At 41.7% G+C, this 13186-nt stretch overlaps 1 protein-coding gene across 1 annotated transcript in view; it reads left to right on the top strand.

The window, feature by feature from the left end:
• LOC309670984 (transmembrane protease serine 11E-like) overlaps window positions 1-13186 on the top strand; it is a gene marked incomplete at both ends in the record, with an annotated part of 44141 nt that overhangs the window by 21629 nt on the left and 9326 nt on the right. Inside the window, 2 exons of the mRNA XM_082482131.1 lie at window positions 958-1025; window positions 4300-4463. Coding sequence (XP_082338257.1) covers window positions 958-1025; window positions 4300-4463 — 232 coding nt within the window. The remainder of the gene's footprint in view (window positions 1-957; window positions 1026-4299; window positions 4464-13186) is intronic.

The following is a 13186-nucleotide window of genomic DNA, read 5'->3' as shown; positions in this document are numbered from 1 at the left end:
GCTACTACTTTTCTTTCCTTTGGAAGACAGAAAATCTGGACACTTGGCTAAATCAGACAGCCTTTATGGGCTAAAAACTACAGAAAAGACAACTTGCATTATTTTGTGAAGCATTCCTACGTAGTCTTTCCTGTAATGCATTTGATGTTTACAGGGTATGTTCCATTTATTGGTTTTGCTGATAGAAGGAACTGCATAACTCACTAGTGACTTTGCTATTTCTCAATACTTCGGTGATCCTGAGCCATTCCTGGCAGAATTTCACAGCATGTTATATCATACCGCGCTGTCTCAGGCTGTTCACGCAATCTTGAAACAACATTGAGCCTAAAGCAGGATGTGGTTAAGCAGGAACCAACAAAGATGTCATTTGGGGATCAAGTCCTTATGAGTCCTAGACTTCTGATTTCTGATGAGAATTGCTTGAGAATTCCCCCAGCGTGCGGCAAATCACAAAGGTGATTGGGGGGTATAATTTCAGATCACTGGTAGTTTTGCTATAAATTTCTGTAGGACCAAGAATAAATGCTGTATCAGAAAGGACCCTTACAAGAGAGGCTCAGCGCAGTGCGGAGCGCACAGTATGCTGTATCATTTCTGTAGGCCACATTTAGGAGGCTGTGCTTTGGGAGACTGGAGCGGTGTGTTTCAAGGATGTTTATAAATATCCCTCATTATGCCTGGAAGTGGATGGGACAGCACTATAGTGGCACACTAATGTACTCATAGGATGTTTAGAAAAGTGAGTTAACTTTTTATGATGTGCCTTACGCCAAATGGGAAACAGTTAGGAAGAGTCTGTGGCAGCTGTTATGTAGAGGCTGGGCTGGATTACATTTCTTGGCTCTGTAAGCTGTGAGTTTGTAACTGGGTGCTATTTTCTGAATGCTCCTTCCAGCAATATGTCCATTTCCCTCCTTTTTTTCTTGTTATCTTATATTTTTCTTTTTTCAACAGATCGACAAGACATTTTACAATTCCATTTTAAGGAAAAAATACATCCGTTCACGCTTAATCAGAGTGAGGTATGTGAGATTGTAATAAATGCACACAGCGGAGATGAAATGTACACTAAGCCCATCTAGAGAGCCATTTGATCTGATTCAGTAAAGTGTATTTTATGTAAGACATCATCCCCAGTTGAGCATAATCTTATTCTGAACCATGCCCTCCTTTGGATCTTGATGCAGAAGATAAAACTTCAGTCAGTCCAAACTCCATACAAGTTTGTGTTCAGATCTTGAGCAAGCTTTAGCTAATAAAGCAGCTATAACTTGAGCTATCTAAAAAATAAAAAGCATTTTCAAAACTATTTCCTTCACTATAATGCAGATGTCATTTTACTTCTAGTATTGCTCCTGTGCTGGGCTTGTCAAGTAAAACCCAAGCATGGCTGTGCTGGTTCAGAAGGTCCCATTTGTCAAGGCTGCATCTTTAAGAATGGGCATAAGTAGGTCCCTAGGGAACAGCAGCAGCACAACAGACATGTATCATAACTGCTTCTTGGTATGCTCCCTACCACAGCTATTTACTGCTTGGGATTTCCTGAAGTGGTTGTGGTTTGTTTAGCAGCCCCCCCGTGGAGTTGTTTTCCAAGGACTTGCCCAGTCTCCCCTGGTATCTTGAAAATCGTGCATCTCAATCCTTCAGGAAGGAGTTACTTGTGATGAGCCACCTCCTTTGGCTCATTCAGTGGCCACTAGTTCTTGTGCTGGAAGAGGTGATGAAAAGTTGATCTCTATCCCTTCTCTCCATGCAATTAGTGGTATCGGACACTCCCATCATATACCTTTTCTCTCCTGTACCCCATGAGCTGTACTCTTTTTGTCAGTCGAAAGTCCCAGCCTGCTTAACAATTCTTTGCAGGAACTGTTCCTTGTCACCCGGTCACCCCGCACCGTACCCTCTTTCAGATCTGCTGTCTCTGCTTTTTGAGAGGGAAGGGATCAGACCTGTGGTTGGGATTATCATTACGAAATGTTATTGTGTTGGGTTTTTTTTCTCATTAATTCTCTGTTTATTTCACAAAAACACCTAATGTTTGATTTGAGTTTTTGACCACTGTTGAGTGCTGAAAGTGCCCTTTTTACAGAACTGTCTATTGTAATACTAAGGTCTTGTTCCTGAGTGACAGTGCCCATTGCTTTGCAAGTAAACCGTGAATGTCTTAATAATCACGTGCTAATGCTGCAAGACTAATGACAGCAGCCTCAAGATCTTATTCTTCTGAATGTATTTCTCCTTGTTCTGCGGTTTGTGAAATCCTACCTCCTGCTCTACCTTAGCTTAACCCCCAGTTAGGCAAATCACATAGGTCATTATTTGAATGTAGCTTTAGGAATATTTTTCAACACCAACTAGGGTGTTATAAGTGTAGAAAAGGTTATCTGAGGAGCTGAGAAGCCAATCTGTAGGAAGAAGTAATATTTTTCTTTACTTCTTGTTCCCAAGGAAAGACTGAGGTATTTGCTGTGATGTTTGCTGTGTTGGATGCAAGACTTTTATGCGCCAAAGCTTGTTCACTTTTTCAGATATGCAAGCTTCATGCCTCTTTAAGTGCCCAGACTGCAAGCTCTTTCAAACAGGGTCATTGTTGTGAATTTGCTTGGAAAGCACTGTGCATATTTTTGGCTCAGTATAAACAATGCGTTAGTAATAATGTCCACTGCTCACTGAGAAAGCCAAAACAAATCTTGGCTAGGTGTCTTTGGCTCTGGACCTTTGCTATATAGTGAGTGATTCAAGGCGGGCTGTACTTACCTGAGGGTTTCAAGAGGTGTGGTGTGCTTGCAAGAATTGATACAGTAATTCCAGTGTGGCACAGCACAGGAAGAGGAGTGGGGGAGAAGTAAGGGAACACCTCAGAAATGCAGAGCAACACCCACAGTTAGATCAGATAATATCTGGAAAATAAACGGAGTGGCAATCACGCTGAAGTTGGCACAAAGGGAAAAAACAGCCTGTTGGAAAGTTCACATATAGCTCCTCAGTCCCAATTATAAGAGCCTTGAGGCAAGGAATGTGTCTTTCTGCTCAGCTACGAAACACTCGGTATGCCTTGGTGTGCTCATAACACATGGCCTTTTATTTGCCCTTCACTGGAGAAAGAAGGAATGGTGGTTTCATTTTGGTGCACATTCCTTTCAGAGATCGTAGCCTGATTGCGTGACTTCTGTATAAGCTATTTGCCTTCTATTTTTAATTTTCTTATTTTTCCTTTATATAATTACAAATTTCCAAGATAGTGAGATACAACTGAAAGATCTTCTCTTTTCCTTTCCTATCTGAATGATACTTCAGACAGAGCAACCTGCTTTTATCTTACCCCCTGTATGAAGTAACTGTGATTCCACGTGTTGTGGGTTGTGTCACTGCTTCTTGGCTCAGGTAGGAGGCGGCACAGAGGAGAAGGTTCTCGGTGCACGCTCTTATCTTCCCTGTGTAATGACCAAGGATAAACCATCTGCAAGCACAGAGCAAGATTTACTATGCCAGATTAGACACCTTGGTGTTTGTAGTCTACCATTCAATTCCTTGCAGTATCTGATGCTTTAAAGAAAAACAAATACTACTACTGGGTGAATTCAGTCTGTTGGAAGACTTTTCTTCCTTTTCTTTCCTCTGATCTTACATCAGAACTGTGGAATCATGTGTCCCAGTGTGGGTGCCGCTAGTACTTTTCAGTGAGATGTTAAAGGCCCCTGTTGTGGTCCATCTCTGGGACTGTGATAAGTAGATTGTGGATATGCTGCTGAGTTTCATTCATTGTTGCACAATGTGAGGTTATTAGCCACATTCTCCCAAGAGGTTGCAGTGGTGGAATTGGATTTTGTGGGTCTCTTCCCTTTGCTCAAGTACCTTTGTGATGATGATTGGAAATTTTTATTCTGAGTATGCCCTGGAAAGGCCTGTCTAGATATCGTTAACCATCTGCCTGATGTTTCTGAAGTGCTGTGTACCCAGCTTTTCATTGCAATCAAATCAGTTCATTCCCTCCTGCTCCTATGTCCCAAGAACGTAGTCAGTGACTGCTGTTCAGACTCCATTATAACATTGGTCTGGCCATTTGTACAGAAAGCATCATTTTTCTGTGACGGCTTCTTCTAGCCTAAGACGCGTTTGACCATTCAGCAATTTGCTTGGATTTCTTTTGGTAATTCCCTCTCTCAGAAACGTACAAAATGTTCAATAATGTATCTAATCCTTTATGTTACATTGCCGTTGCTAGAGGAGCTGAGATAAAAACTAAGAAATGAAGAAATGGGCTGAAGGTAACCAGACTGTTTCATTGGTTTGTAGCCCAGATGGCGATGGCGTGATGGCAGAGGCTTTGCTCACATTCTGGTTCTCCGCCACGGATTCTAGAGAAGCATTGCGAGAAAGAGTTGAAAGGATCTTACGGAGGGGCCTGAAAAAATACACAGGGCCCCTGCGAATAAATGTCAGATCTTCTACCATCTCAAGTAAGTATATTACGTTCCTCTTAATGGTAGTTCTTACCCTTTTGTGATTGATGAGGCTTGACTTTTCCCTTCTGATGATAGCTGTTACTGAGTCTGAATGACAGTTTTTCCTGCTCATTAAGTCAGAACAAAATCAGTGGCAATGTATAAACCTCACCTGAGCCTTTTAAATATGTCTTAAATATGACCGAACAGGAGCAGTTGCTTTGTGGCCTCACAGTATAGTCTTAGCCTTCTTCCAAGCTACAGTACCAGCCCTATGCTACTATCATAGCATAGGTAAAGAGTAGGAGCCTCACCACAGTGCTTCAGTACACAGCAACACAAACGTGTTCCCCAAGATCAAAATCCTTGCAAATTCCCAAGGGAAAGGGGAAAAAGAGGGAAAATGTTCTTATCTCTGTGACTTCTCAGCTGGGGATCTAACCCCTTCTTCGTAAAGCAGACCTGCATCTGCAGAATATGAAAATTAACAGCACTATCTTTTTGATTTAGTGAATTACCAAGCAGACACTGAAAGGTGGGTTTCCCACCTCTTCTACATTTCTAATCTGTTAGAGAATTTTTTTTGCAGGCTTAGACTCTTCTCTCTGACTTGGCTTTGGTTATATATAGTCAGCATTTTTTCTGGGTGTCAGACTTTTCAAGAATGAGTTGCTAGTTGCAAGGAAGGGGCAGATATTTGCTCCATTTGGTTTTGCAGACCTTCTGCTTACTCCTAGCACAAGGGTCACAGTACAGCACATGGGTTGGTACTTGCTGCTTCCTTTTCCGTGCCATACTGCTTGAACCAGCAGGGATCTGCAGAAGCCAGATGGCTGTGTCGAAAGAACAAGAAGCCTGGACCAGATTCCCTGCTGGATGGATCCAGACTTCCTCCCACTCAGAAAAGACCAGGAGCGATGTCTTATTCTGCCTCTTGGTGCTTGAACTGGGCACACTGCATTGCAACAATGCAGTGAAACTCAAATATGATCTGTCACACACCCATTGTTTCTTGATGGGCCAACCAGTCTTCCCCATTGGAACGGCTCAAGATGACTGGTGACATTCTTTGGGCAAAGAATCACCATGTCTCTGCAGTGTTGCTTATAGGCCAGTAGTTCCTGTTCAGCAGTGCACGTGATTTTTTCTCCCGGATATAAAAAGAAGTGTGTGGGCATCAACTAGAGAGATTCAAAGAGTTTCTTGTGTTTTTTCATTTTGGGGGGTTCTGTTTGTGTTTTTTTTTTGTTTTTTTTTTTTTAAAAACAGGTCATGATTTAGTGAATTTTGAAGCTTCAATTTAATTTGGTGCCTTACATAAAGGAGAAAATTGGAAGGAGTACAAAAATGCTGTGATCTTCTCATCAAGTTATCTGATTAGCTGCTTTAATTCATTCTGGTAAATGTGGGAATTGACTCAAAACTCTGTTTTATTTGACCTTGAACTGCACCAGGGCTGTTACAGCAATGCACTAGTTGCTAGTTAAAAAAAATAGCTCATATAATTGAATCACAATTACAGTTTTCATTAAATATTTGGTCTCAGTAAAAGATGGCATCTCTGTGTTACTTTGATACAGTTGTATGATAAACTTCATGTTGCTTTTCTTGGCTCTGCCAGCCTAACCATGAAACACTGACTACATAGGTTCTACTACTCACTACAGGACTAACATTGTGCAACTTCTACACGTGACACAAAGGAACATAAACAATACCTTGCCATTTCTAGGAGACGACAATAAAAGGTTCCATTTGGATCTTTCTTTGCTAATAGGATTTCAGCAGTGCTATGAGGCTTAGGCAAGCTCCTGTTGGTGCTGCTGTTTAAGAAAACCAGGTTGACTCAAGGGAAGACTATAGAACAGAGCACTCCTACGCTTTTAGAGGATAAACACGTCTCAATTTATAAAGCTCATCTTCTTCCTCACATCTAGGAGAAGTGACAATTTTCAACAGGTCCTGGAAGTCCAGAGAGGGATTTAGGTTTTGCATTTCCCACTTCTTTCTGCCCTCCTGAAATATCCTGCCCAACATTAGTATTTAAACCAAAGAAAGCTAAGAAACCCTAGATCTTTTCCATGCTCTGAAGCACCTTTCTAAATTTTGCTTCATTGTAGCTTTGATGGTTTTGCCAACTGGAGTCCTTGTTTATATTGAGGCAATCTCAGAACATTTTCATAATGGCTTGTAAAAAATCATTAACCTGTTCATTTTAATCACCTTATCAAAAGATTCTAATATATAGCTAGTTTAGCTATGCACAGCTAACTAGTTGAACAAAACCAGGTCAAACATGCACTTACATTGCGTGTGAGGAGGGTCTGATAAGGAGAACCTCCTTAAGTCTTCGTCCCAGGATCTAATCATCTTGTTGTTCAACACCATGTCCCAACTTGCACTTCACTCAAAAGTATTTGCTTTGGGGATCAGCTCCAGCAAACTCCTATAAACTGGGTGCAACACTTGGGATCTTCAGCTGCAGTTCATGGCAGCAGTACAAAACTAAGTAGTCTGCCAGCCCAGGAGTGGAACTTGCTTTGCCTCTTCATTCCCGAGGATTGGGAATAAAGAGGGGATAAAATCTAAACTGACAATGTTTTATTAGGTCAGTTTTTTTTCAAAAAGAGAGAGACGCTTGATCATACGGATGTGAAAAAATAACAAGTATGCAAAACTTAGAGGAAAACAAAATAATATTGTCTCTGTTTTGTGTTATCACCAGACAGTAGATATTCTTTACATACAGCTGCAAAAATAAATTGGTATCAGAGTATCTTCAGATGTGTTATTACTGAAGTCCCTTCTTTCTTATTTAGCTAGACTTCATAGTCCCTTGGTCAAGGATGGTGGTATCTCCAGACATCCACTGTAGCTTTGATAAAAAATGAGAGGCGATAGAGATCTCTGCACTTGTGTACAAACCCCACTGGAAGCCCAAATATTTTACGGTGGAGAATCAAGGGAACTAAGCCCTATCTTGCAGTGCAAGGGCCAGCAAAATGAGATACCAAAGTCAGTGACTTGGAAACACCCACGTTAGGACTTGTTCTTCCACTAGCACAGAAAGAAGAAGGTGTTGTAGTTTGTTCTCTGTATAGTTCTGGCACCAAAGAAATCTCCTACAAAGCTGATTTTTTTAAATTTTTTTTTCCCCGAGGGTTTCTTGGTTAAAAGTAGAGTCACCTCACAGCTTGGATCCCTATTAAGCAAAGCGTAGAGTAGCTTGCCAGACTATTTCCCTTTGTCAGGTAGGTTGGAAGTCTCCCAAAATGTATTTTTGGGAATGTACTTCTGACGTCAGAAAGAAACTGGTTGCAAGATCACTGGCACTGTTCAGAGTGAGTAGGAAGTATTCCCACCTGTTGCATAGCCAAGGGTTTTGACCACGAACAATGAGTCATGAATTGGTTTTCATCAACAAGTCAACTATTATTGTTTCTATTTATCTGGCATCTAAAGCTCCGCTCCTTATAAATACAAAGTACAGAACCTAGGAGACAGATTCTCACTTCTTTATTGAGTCGTCTTTGAGTCACATGCAGATGAGTGTCTGACCTGCACAACTGAGCAAAGTTTCATCTCAAATAATGTATGTAGCAGTCTGGATTTTTGTACTTTACTAGCCACAATAGCAGTGTGGGGGAGTGGAGCAGGACATGCATCTGTATGTTGGGAAATACAGTGGAGATCTGACATTCCCCCACTTTGATGCCATTAGTTTGGCACAAAGTGGTACATTTCAGTGTTTGCAACAATCTAGAGGGGCTGACTGAAATGGGAGAGACTGAAATGCATTATAAAATTAATATTTTGCAAGGAGATGCTTGTGATGAAGGAATTAAGCAGGAAATCATCCTAACCCGACTTCTTAGATGACCCAGATAAGTTGATTTAATTAATTTCCTTGCTTAGTTCTTGTTTTTCCCTTTCTCTGCCTTGCCTGCAGAGGTTGCAAGTGATTTGGGCTGCCCCTACTGTAGTGCAACCTTGATTGCAGCTGGGGCGTGAGCGTAGGTCAGAGAGAAAATTAATGCTAAAAACTGTATCAGCTTGGATACATGCTACAGAACTGGTACATAGCTCCTCATGCAGATCCCTCCTCAGGCTGCAGGACGCCCACATGGAGTTGTTGTAAATATGCTGTGAGGTGTGGACCTCTGACTGTCCTCATGGACAGAATTAAGATGTGGTTGATGGCAGCAGGGGGGAAGTCATGGATGTGAGGACAGGTCCAGTGGACAGAAGTAGGGAGGGAAGGACTGGGTGACAGGGACAATTAGAGGTACAAAGCCTTTGTCTTGTCTCTACCAGGTTACTCTCCCCTGTTGAAGGAATGAGAATTGCCCCACCTGAATCTAAGCCACGTTTTCCTACTTCTACAAGGGTGTATAACTCTGGGGAGGTAATCACTGTTGAGAGAGTGGTGAGAATATTGGAAGGTTAGCAGGGAGACGTTTTAGGTTGTGTGCACTGTGTAACCACACAAGAACACGACTTTCCTGTTGAGCCCAAACACCATGTTTTGCCATGTTTCAGGAAACTCCTGCATTTCCTTTTGGCTACAGTTTTTGGAACATAACTGAATCTGCTGCTCACTGCTCTCATTCCCATTTCACCCCAGTACCTTGGGCCTTTACGGTCTTTAACATAATTAAAGAGTATTAGAGTAGAGCTATTATCCCCACCTCTGTCTGCACTGCAGGACATGCACTCTGTGACATTCCTCTCAGCTGCCCAGGTTGGTAACCTACTGAAACTTGCCAGAGATCCTTTTTTTTTTTGCCTGCCTACACTGTTGTTACCCTAAACAACACTGAATTAGGTGAGCCCCCTGTTTTTGATGCAGCTGAGAATTTTGTAATTCTCTCTCTTTTTGAGGAAGCTGTTATTAAAATGTAACAAAGGACAGTGGGGAATATGCTTCCTCTGCTCCCCAGTGCATTTCACAAAGCTGTGGTTCAAATGCATGTCCAAGAATGTGTTATCAGTACTGAAGCACGTACTTTTTCTTAATTTTTGTCTGTTTACAATCCTTCCGTCCCTTCATACCCCATTTAAGATAATCTCTACCTTGCCTTCTCTGTGTGAAAAAACAACTTACACAAGCAAGATACGGGAACTTGATATAATTGAGGATGGAATATGCAGTTTGCCTTTGAAGCTAGCAGTTGTATTATGACATATAGAAAATCACGGGTGGAAACCTTTAAAGAAAATCAAGTTTCTTGTGGGAATCAACATCTGTGAAAAATTATTTAATTGGGTAACGCTGTATCAGATTGTTAAAATGGATTTCTCATCTTTAATTTTGCAGCCATCTCTGGCCGTTTCCACACTGAAAATGCATAATATCCCCTAAAAATGCATTTGCTTGCCTTGCTTGAACTACTTCAATGTAATGTCTGGTCAACTTACATCACTGAGAGTTCTGCCTGTTATTTTCCTTTTAATATAAAAACTGATCTCTGTGGCTAAACTGAAATGAGGCAGTAGGCACAGGATTAATTCTTCTGATGCAGTCACACTTATTATTTAGAGACATGGCAAAATGAGCATATTTTTCTGTAGGAATCTCTGAATCCCGTAGAGATAAGTGGTCACATTTGCTCTGCAGTTAACTATGAACTTGCAACCGTTTAGATGGTTGCCGAATAGATCACAGACTTTGGGCACTGAACTACCTTAGAAATCCTGGCCTTAACTAGGTATTGTGTATCAACAATTACCAAAATGAAGATGCTTTCCTGTTCTTGCTTACTCCTCTTTGCTTTCCATGTTTGCTCAAACAAATATGTTGAGGAGTAAAAAGAAGTTACTTACTGAGAAGTTTTTAATCTTAAATAGTAACTGCAAGTCACTGTTCTCATTAGTTAGAAATTAAGACCAATATTTCAAGTCTGTTTTAAGGTTATTCTGTTTACTAAATATGCAAAATAACTGTATTAACAAAATTGCTTGCCCAGTTAGAGAACAGAGTCCTCTTCTGAAAAACGGCATCCTTAAGCTGCATTTCAATAGATTGCTGTGATTTTAATTTAAACGTTAGTTTTCTCTTTTAAGTTAGGCAAGCTTTAATTAAACAGCAAGTTCCATTTTACAGGTAGGCAATGCATGTTCAAGTTGAACTTGTTCTTGTTTACAGCGGAAGTCTGAACACTGTTTTCCTAAATGTGACACAAACAACTATTTTTGCATCTGTTTGCGGCTGGGACAAGATATGACACTTTAATTGTTACTAATTGATGCTTTTTCTTGGTAGTGCAAACAACTAGGGCAACTAGTAAATGAGCAGGGCAGAGAAATTGTCTCTCGTGCCTTACAAGTGATTGCTTCAAGGCAGGGCTTGCAACATGTTGGCTGGCACAATGTGAACAGCTATGCTGTTGTCCAGGCCAAAAATGTCAAGCTAGTAACAAACGAAGGCAAGCCCCTAATGAGGCAAGCCAGTAAGCAACCTGATTTTCAGCAGTATCGTGTAACCCAAAGCGCTCTCCGCTTTTGATGGGATCTACTGCGGGCTCAGCTTATCTGAAAATAGTGTCACTTAGTTCAAGTTTCCAAACATCTAAGTGTGCTTTGGGATCTTGGTTTCCAGTCCTGGGTATTGTGCCCTTAATTTCAACTGTCTTGATCTGCACGATGTGTTCCTGGGTTAGTTGCCAGACAGACCTGCTTTCACCTCTTAAAAACTCCCTGTATTTTGAGGTTTTCTCCATTTGCTGTGGTGTTTTCTTTAGTACTGTCGTCCCAGCTCCCAGTGTGGGCTACATGGTCGGATACCCTGGCAGATCTCTGAAGCAAAGCTGTGTCCCTACCCTGGTGAATACAGCATTGAAACTATTGACAGGTGTCACTGGCCTTTTTCCTTCAGCAGTGGGTGGGTAGGAGAGCACATCAGCTGCATAGTTGTCATATATTATAAAATATGCCAAAATGCAAAGCTGTACAGACATGCTATTTAAGACTTGCAATGTGTGTGTGTAATACTTGTTTCTCCAATTACACACAAGTTGGTCCAACTAGAAGCGATGGGTAAAATTTTGCCCATGTGAGGTTTGTACTTTTTTCTAGGTGCCTCATAAAAAGGCAAACAGAGATATAGACAGGTGCCTTGCAGAACAGCTGCGTGACTCACAGCAAAACTCAGTGCAGTGAGAACATGCCAATTGAATTGCTTCCGGCACTGCGCTTGAAAAAGTTGGTTGCTCCTTTTGTCTTCTCAATGAGCTTTGCAACATAATGTAAGTGTTAATAATTGACTGCAGGCTTTATAATTAGGCATTATGAGGTAAATGTCTCTCCACCCAGAGAGGAGCTAAAAAAACATTATTATCAATATTGCACTTGAATGCAAAAGGTGCTCTTTCATTGTTGATTACATTTGTTGGTTTCTTACCAGTTTCCAGCTATAAAATATTAGGGTGTCTCAAATGATGAGCTAGTTCTGAAGGTTCTAAGAAAATACTGGATGCTCATCATAGTTGAAATAAAGAGGTAGAGCCAGATGTTTCAAAGCACTTCTTGCAAATATAAACATACAGGTGAAGTAGCCAAATCCTTAGCACAGCTCAGCACCCTTTTTTTTTTTTCCTCACTTTGTAACTTTCCAAACAGTAATGTTTACATCACTGCTGAATCCTTCTGGTGGCTTAGCTTTTACTGTCTGGTATAATTACATTTTGATCTTGGCAACAACCAACCATGTTATCCATGGAAATTCACAGAATTCACCTGATATTCCTGAAATGCAGAAGTACCTGTACATTCCACCTCTTGCCTCTGTGAATCACATATTTAAGAATTACCTTAAAATCCACATTCAACACACAATCTTCACAAACTTCAGTCACATCAGCAAAAAAGGATTCCCCACACCAAAACCAAAACAACATCATCACAACACAGAACAAATGTGGAAAATTTAAATGCAATCCACCTCTCATCCCTTCACCACAATTACATTTGTCCATGTTTTGCCCGTTACGTCTCCCAATTACTATCCTTATTTCAAATTCCTCATGCCCCATCTTGGGGGACAAAAAAAGACTGTGGTGGGTTGACCCTGGCTGGGTGCCAGGTGCCCACCAAAGTCACTCTATCACTCCCCTCCTCAGCTGGACAAGGGAAAGAAAATATAACAAAAGGCTCGTGGGTCGAGATAAGGACAGGGAGGGATCATTCAGCAATTACCATCACAGGCAAAACAGGCTCGACTCAGGGAAATTAATTGAATTTATTAGCAATCAAATCAGAGGAGGATAATGAGAAATAAAAGCTAAATCTTAAAACACTTCCTTCCTGGGCTCAACTTCACTCCTGATTTCTCTACCTCCTCCCCACAAGTGGCGCGGGGGGACAGGGAATGGGGGTTGTGGTCAGTTCATCACAGATTGTCTCTGACGCTCCTTCCTCCTCAGGGGGAGGACGACTCTTCTCCTCTGGTGCGGGTTCCCTCCCACAGGAGACAGTCCTCCATGAACTTCTCCAATGTGAGTTCTTCCCACGGGCTGCAGTTCTTCCTTTCCATGGGGTGCAGTCCTTCAGGAACAGACTGCTCCAGCATGGGGCCCCTGTGGGGTCACCCCTGTGGTGCCAGCAAACCTGCTCCCACATGGGCCACAGGTCCGTCCAGGAGCCTGCTCCAGTGTAGGCTTCCCACAGGGTCACAGCCTCCTTTGGGCATCCACCTGCTCCGGCATGGGGTGCTCCATGGGCTGCAGGTGGATAGCTGCTCT

The sequence above is a fragment of the Vanellus vanellus genome (assembly GCF_965231255.1).
Source record: "Vanellus vanellus genome assembly, chromosome: 4".
Taxonomy (NCBI): domain Eukaryota; kingdom Metazoa; phylum Chordata; class Aves; order Charadriiformes; family Charadriidae; genus Vanellus; species Vanellus vanellus.
This window is presented reverse-complemented; position numbering and strand designations above follow the sequence as displayed.